General features: G+C 42.2%; 1 protein-coding gene across 1 annotated transcript; it reads left to right on the forward strand.

Annotated features, from left to right (window-relative positions):
• Positions 1-3,508: 3,508 nt before the first annotated feature.
• Positions 3,509-5,279, forward strand: RPS23 (ribosomal protein S23). The gene is made up of 4 exons (XM_008579092.1): positions 3,509-3,599; positions 4,038-4,197; positions 4,812-4,932; positions 5,085-5,279. Exons 1-4 carry the CDS (start codon positions 3,596-3,598, stop codon positions 5,229-5,231), a joined length of 432 nt encoding a protein of 143 aa, XP_008577314.1. The 5' UTR covers positions 3,509-3,595; the 3' UTR covers positions 5,232-5,279.
• Positions 5,280-7,699: the final 2,420 nt, after the last annotated feature.

Consider the following 7,699-nt stretch of genomic DNA (forward strand, 5'->3'; position numbering starts at 1 on the left):
ATGGAAAGATTTGTATTATCTTTTAATTCTATTTTTCCATGAACTTTTTGAAGTGCCCTCATATACACACACACACACACACACACACACACACACACACACACACACACAATAAAATGTCCTAACAGCTTTATGGAACAATTTTGAAAACTAGGATAAAATGGACAAATTCCTAGAAACATGACTTACCATATCTGACATAAGAAGTCACAGTTCTATGAATATTTTTGTAACTATTAAAGAGACTTGGGCTATGGTTGATATTCCCACAAAGAAAACACCAGGCCCCAATGGTTTTACAGAATGTTTTACCAAACTTTCATGGAACAAACCATCCCAATTTTATATTAACACTTCCAGACAACAGAAATACTTCCCCACCTAATTTTAAGGCCAGCATAAGTTATACCATAATCAGACATGATGAATCTTTTCAAATGTTATGAACATACATGCTTCTTTCTCTGTAATATGCCTATTTATGCCTTTTACTGTGTTTTCATTGAATTATTTGTTCTTGTTAGGTGCAAATTTTCACAAATATTTATCTTTTGTCAGTTTTGTGACTGAATATCAACTTTCAGTTTGTAACTTGTCTTTTTACTTTCTTTCAGATTTTTTGATGAATGGAGGTTCTTAATTTTAAAATGGTCAAACCTACCATTCTTGTCTTGTTTAGAAATATTTTTCTGGGGCTGGACCGGTGGCGCACTGCTACAATGCGCCGCTTGGGAGCGCGGCGGCGCTCCCACTGAGGGTTCGGATCCCACATACAGACCGGTTCCCGCTCACTGGCTGAGCGAGGGGCGGGCACAGCACTGAGGGTTGCGATCCTGTTGCCGGTCCCGGTCCAGTACGGGTGCGACACTGAGGGTTGTGGTCCGTTGCCGGACACGAAAAAAGGAAAAAAAAAAAAGAAAGAAAGAAATATTTTTCTTTCCCAATTTAAAAAAGATACTTGTCTTTGCTTTTTACTGAGAATTTAAAAGTTTTGTCGTCAATATTTAAGCCCTTGTTCTATCAGCAGTTGGTTTTTGTTTATAGTGAGATAGTGATCCAATTTAATTTCGGTAATCACTTTTTTGTGCAGCTCCACCTTTTAAAAAATTTATTATTAATATTTTTAATTGACAAAAATTGTACTTATAGTGTAAAACATGAAGTTTTGAAATGTGTATACATTGCAGAATGGCTAACCACACAAATTGACATATGCATTACCTCACATACCACTTTTTTGTGGTGAGGACACTTAAAATCTACTCTTAACTATTTTCAAATACACAATACATTTGGGCCGGCCCGGTGGCGCACTGCTACAGTGCGCCGCTTGGGAAGTGCAGCAGTGCTCCCACCGAGGGTTCGGATCCCACATACAGACCAGCCGCTCACTGGCTGAGCGAGGTGCGGGGGCAACACCGAGGGTTGTGATCCCGTTGCCGGTCCCGGTCTGGTACAGGCGCGACACTGAGGGTTGCGATCTGTTGCCGGTCACGAAAAAAGACAAAAAAAAAAAAAAATACACAATACATTCTTATTAAGTATAGTTGCCATGTTATACATTTTGAACTTATTCCTCCTAACTGAAATTTTTATCCTTTGACCACACAACATCTCCCCAGTCCCCCACAGCCCCAGTCCCTGATAATCACTATTCTACTCTCTGCTTCTATGAGTTTGACTTTTTTAGATTCCACATGTAAGTGAGATCATGCAGTATTTGATTTTTTTGTGACTGGCTTATTTCACTTAACATCATTAATTGGAAGAGACTATCCTTTCCCCCAACTGTGTTTTGACATCTTTGTCAATAATCAGTTGACTGTAAATTTGTGAATTAATTTCTGGGCTCTCTATTCTGTTTCACTGATCTATGTAACTTTTTTTAGCCAATATCATGCTGTTTTAATTACTACAGCTTTGTAATATATTTTATATCAGGTAGGGTGACGCATCCAGTTTTGTTCTTTTTGCTCAAGATTGTATTAGCTATTCGGGTCTTTTGTAGTTCCTTACAAATTTTAGGTTTGCTTTATTTCTGTCTATGAAAAATGTCATTGAAATCTTGATAGGGACTGTATTGAATCTGCAGATCATTTTGGATAGTATAGACATCTTAACAATATTAATTCTTCCAATCCATGAATCGGATATCTTTTTATTTATTTGTTTGAAAAAATTCTTCAATTTCTTTCATCAATGTTTTACAGTTTTCAGTGTTCAGATGTTCAGATCCTTCACTTCCTTGGTTATAGTCCTAAGTATTTTGATTTTTTGTAGCTATTGTAAATGGGGTTGTTTTCTTAAATCCTTTTTCAAATGGTTTGCTGTTAGTGTACAGAAACACTACTGATTTTTATATGTTGATTTTATATCTTATAATTTTACTAAATTAATTCATTAGTTCTAACAGTTTTTGGTAGAGTTTTTAGGGCTTTCTATACACAAGATCATGCCATCTGCAAATAAAAACAATTTAATTTCCTTTACAATTTGGATGCCTTTTGTCTTCACTGATGGCCTTGCTTCCTATCTCACTGAGAAAACAGCAGTCAAAGAGAAGTTCCACATCTACCCACCAACAATTCTTCCAATTTATTTGCAGCTGTACCCACATACTCTGCCACTGTATTATTAATCTACAGTTAATTTCTCCACTAGGACACATCTCTAGTCTACTCGAGGACTTGCTCCTGCAATTATTCCCCTTCTCTACTGAATTATCCATTTTCCCTTCTCTACTGGAACAATCCCATCAACATACAAAAATGTCACAAAATTTCTAATCTTAAAAAAACCCACCCTGACTTCACATGCCTCTCCAGATATGGTCCCATTTCTCTGCACATTATAGAAAAACTCCTATCCCTTCACACCTAAAATATAAACTTTACATGAGCAGAAACCTTCACTCTCTTAACTGTTACATTCCCAGTTCCTGGCACAGAAAAGACATTTTTAAAAGTACTTGTTGAGTGAATCAACATCTCAGAAAACTCTCATATCTACTTCACTTTACAGGAGAAATTGAGGTTTAAAGAATTAGTTAAATAAATCGCTCAAGGTGGCACAGACATTAAATGGCAGCTTTGGGGGTTAAGGCCCAGTCTGACTCCAAAGCTTGGGATTTTAATTACTGCACCACACTGCCTCCCTGAATTTTAGTTTACTGCTTGTCAGTATGAATTAAAGCCCAGAAGTCTAATTTTCCAAACTGCATCCACAGGAACTCCACCGCACCACACACACCCAGACCACCGAGCTCCTCCGAGCCCGACCTCGGCGGGTTTGCTGAGGGCGCCTGCGCCGTGCGCGGGTCCCGTGCAGGGAGTTCTGGGATTGGTAGTCCACGGTCCCCCTGTCTCCGGCATTCACGTGAAAAATAAACAAACAACGATGCAAATTAAAAATCTTTGAATTTAATGCCAGCTAATTAAGATGCAGATTCTGGCTAAGGGAAGTGGCGCCAGCCTCGGGTCAGGCGGCGTGCAGACAGCCGCGCGGGGTCCTTGGCGGGGCGGGGCTTGCTCGCGGTGGCTTGTGGCTCCTTCCTGGGCCGTTTCTCTCTTTCTCACAGGCCCGCGGCGCCGGCAGGATGGGTGAGTTCTTCGGGGCCAGGCTGAGGGGACCGCAAGCGGGACTTGGGCCCTGGGGGCGGGCGGGCGAATGGGAATAGCGCGAGGAGCAGGATGCCCCAGGGGGCCCGACGGGGCAGGGCCAGGGAAGCGCCGCTCCCGCAGGCACATGTCCCGGCGCGGAAGGGGCCCATGCGGCGGGGAAGCCGGCGCTGCCCCGAGCATTGGTCTGGGGCCTCATCCTTTGGGTAAACCTCTACCGGAGTGCCCATGCGCTTTTCTAACGTTTGTTCGTCGGTTCAGGAGAACTTTGAGGCCGAACGTTTGGCCGGTGGGCCAAGATGTGATACAAGAGCCAGCCGGCTTAAGGGCTTAGTCCAGGTGAGACGAGTGTCTTAGGAAGGCATGAAGTATGACGTCAGCGTGTTTTTTCGGAGGAACTAATTTGACTTTAATTTTTAGGCAAGTGTCGCGGTCTTCGTACTGCCAGGAAGCTCCGTAGTCACCGACGGGACCAGAAGTGGCATGATAAGCAGTACAAGAAAGCCCATTTGGGTACAGCCTTGAAGGCTAATCCTTTTGGAGGTGCTTCCCATGCAAAGGGAATTGTGCTGGAAAAAGTGTAAGTGAAAGTTGACTTTACTGTGGTAACTCGAGACAAAGCGGCTTCTGGAGTTGCAGTGGCGTTAGGTTCAGATAAGCCTTTCGTAAGTCGGGAACTTTATGTTCCGTTTATTGAATTTGTTTTTTTAAAGCAGTAATAGATTATAGGCTTTTGTGTACCCATGTGTTTAAGGGCTAAAATTGCAAAGCACTGTTGCATGTAAAAGTTGGTAAACTTAGTGCTTGGGGACTAGATAACTAAGGTTTTTAATTTCACCATTGGCCTGGGAGGAATTAAAGGAAATACTGGCAGTAATGAAATAGGGGATATAAATGAGCACTAGTTTTTACTATGTTTGAGAACTGCAATGGTATTGTCAACTATCTAAACTTTGCAGCCAAATGCTTTTTATACCTTAGAAGGTAAAGGGAAGTAACTTGCCTAAGGTCATACAGCTAAAATTGAGTCATAGGAATTTGCCAGTATTTGGCTTCTTTTTTTTACTCTAAAAAGTGGTCATTTCAAATGGCTCAGTCAAATTTAGTGGTAATCATTAAATTCTATGCTTAATTTACTAAACTGTATTCCTTTTCAGAAAGTCAGCTCATTCTTTTGTGCTATTTATGTTTCAGAGGAGTTGAAGCCAAACAGCCCAATTCTGCCATCAGGAAGTGTGTCAGGGTCCAGCTGATCAAGAATGGCAAGAAAATCACAGCCTTTGTACCCAATGATGGTTGCTTGAACTTTATCGAGGTGAATGTTTAAATAAATCTAATCTCTTGTAGCTTCTGTGATTGGGGTGGTTTCTACTAGTTTTGTATCCAGTGAATGGGAGTTTCCTCACATGATTGAGTGTTTTTGAGAATGCCACTGACACCAAAAGTAAACTTTTGATTTTATTCCAGGAAAATGATGAAGTTCTGGTGGCTGGATTTGGTCGAAAAGGTCATGCTGTTGGTGACATTCCTGGAGTCCGCTTTAAGGTTGTCAAAGTAGCCAATGTCTCCCTTTTGGCCCTATACAAAGGCAAGAAGGAAAGACCAAGATCATAAATTTTGATGGTGAAAACACAGTGGTAATAAATTTTCATATGCCAAAAATGTTTTGTATCTTATTTCCCCTGTACACACCACACAGATGGATTGTGTGCTTTACTGGTTTTAGGAGATGGTGAGAAGTTGTTTAAGAAGTCTCTAGAATAAATGGGATTCGTAACCAAGGACAGTTTCCCTTACTTCATGGAATAAAAATAAGTTATAAGTCTGGAATACACAGAATTCTAATATAGAGTACTTTAAAAACTCAATAAATTTCTAGTGAGATACTTTCTAAGCAGTTCTTAAGTTTCACCGAGCATGGATCATCTTGGGCAACCTTGGAAATGCTCATTCTCAGATTCATCTTTTGATGACCCAAGATGGCAAATAGTACCCTCAAAGTTGCTTCTTGCTGTGGTGGTTTTTCCAGTAACTAAAGGTGTCAGGATCTGTACTGTGTCTATATTACGGTTTAAAATAAGATACAGGTAGTAGCTGATTTTGTAGATGGGAGTTAACGGAAGTATATGCCAAGCAAATTGAGGAGTAGAGAAAAGTGCAAGAGCAAGGGAGACGAGGTATATGGGAACATTGATCTTTAAAGTGTTCTTATGAGCTTGTCAGTAACTGATAACCAAAGTCCCTCCTTTATATGTGGGGAACCCCCTAGGATGCCTTAAACACTGGATAGTGTCAAACCCTATGTAGGAGGGTATTTCAAAAAGTTCATAGATTGTATTCTCCTATGCTTAGATACCTATGATAAAGTTTAATTTATAAATTAGGCAGTCAGATTTAACAGTTAACTACAAAGTAGAACAATTATACAATATACTATAAAGTTACCTTCAAAATATCTAGTACTGTACTATCCTATTTTCAGACTGCCTGTGGGGTGGGACTTTAATATATTTTTGACTTTTTAGGTTGACTTCAAGACAGTTAAAACGATGGAAGTGGTTAGGTATAGAGACAAGATTGGTTGTGTTTAACCTTCAAAATATCTAGTACTGTACTATCCTATTTTCAGACTGCCTGTGGGGTGGGACTTTAATATATTTTTGACTTTTTAGGTTTACTTCAAGACAGTTAAAACGATGGAAGTGGTTAGGTATAGAGACAAGATTGGTTGTGTTTAAGCTGAGTGTTGGGCACATGGGAGTTTTGCTATCCACAAGTTTTTGTTTCAAACTTTGCATAGATAACATGATAACGTGTCATCTGGAACAAAGCTGGCAGACTTCTGATTTAAATCTGTAATCTAAGGAACTCCTGTTTACCGTATTATGGGTTAATTAGCTTTCTGATCAATACCTAGTGCTAGATTATGTTTGTGATCTTTGGACAACAAGTTCTTTGGTTTCCCTTCTCCCATAGGATCAAGACCAGAATCCCTATCACGGCACAGGAGAACCTGTCTGGTCCCTGCCAGCTGCAGCCTTAGCCTGCTGTTCCAATCCTTCCCTCCCTATGCTCCACAAACACCGGCCTCTTAGTTGCTCAAACCTGTATTCCCCATCCGGCTTCAGGACCTCTGTTCCTATGTTATTGGCGAGCTTTGCATATCACCTGCACCTCCCATTTCAGAACTCGGAAGATTCCAAACACGTGTGCTTATTCCTGTCACAAATGTGCAAGTCTTAATCTTTCCACAATAGTGGAAAGCGACGGTCTGTTTGGTTTCTGCCCCAGCGCTTCCTAGCACGTGTAGTTGCAGAGTCAGCATTGGCTAAATCGGTCCCAAGGGCCGACCAGAAGCCTTCCTCTGGGCCCATGACCGCCCCAATCCTTGGCGATTCGGGGATATTACTGGGCCCAGCCTACCCGGCCGGAACCCAGAAAAGGGGGCGCGGCGGCGGTGCGATTTCAGGCCCCGGGAGTCAGGCGCATCGCGGGCAGCCCTCACGGATGGCGGGCCCTGTTGGGGTGGGTGGGGCGTGCGGCCCCGGCGGCGGTCCCTGCCCTCTCTGAGACGTCTGCCGAGCCTGTAAAGGACACAGCTAAGAGTTCAAGACACCTTCGGCAGTGGTTCGCGGTCAGAGTCTCTTGGATGCACCCAGAGCGCCCTTTTCACTTGCTGCGCAGTCCTCTGGCCCAGTGGCTGCCAGATTGACCCATAAATCCATCTCAGGCTTCTTAAACCCAAAAGTGTATGGAACTGATCTTAGTTCCTTCTGCCGCCTCTGTACGCTACCGCTCTTCCCTCCCCCGCCACCTTGTGACCGAGGCCCTTTCACTCATGCATCCACCATGAAGTAAGTGCCAGCACTGCTGTGCCTGACTGGGCAAGGCGGCGTCTGCGACACTCACCTGGGCACAAAATCAAAGCAAAAGCCTAGCAGCATTTTTTGTACACGTAGGAAAGCTAATTCTAAAATTTATATAGAAAGGTGAAGAATAGCTAGAATATTTAACTACAATAGCTAAACAATATTGAAAATGAAGAATAAAGGTGGAGAAATCACAAAACCAAAGGAGGAAGG

This window comes from Galeopterus variegatus, unplaced genomic scaffold (assembly GCF_000696425.1).
Source record: "Galeopterus variegatus unplaced genomic scaffold, G_variegatus-3.0.2 Scaffold1806, whole genome shotgun sequence".
Lineage (NCBI taxonomy): Eukaryota > Metazoa > Chordata > Mammalia > Dermoptera > Cynocephalidae > Galeopterus > Galeopterus variegatus.

Bases quoted from the DNA above. Each gene is read 5' to 3' on its own strand.
- RPS23 (XM_008579092.1), top strand. The intron at 4,198-4,811 runs GTAAGTGAAAGT...TTTATGTTTCAG, and splicing joins GGAATTGTGCTGGAAAAAGT to AGGAGTTGAAGCCAAACAGC. The intron at 4,933-5,084 runs GTGAATGTTTAA...ATTTTATTCCAG, and splicing joins GTTGCTTGAACTTTATCGAG to GAAAATGATGAAGTTCTGGT.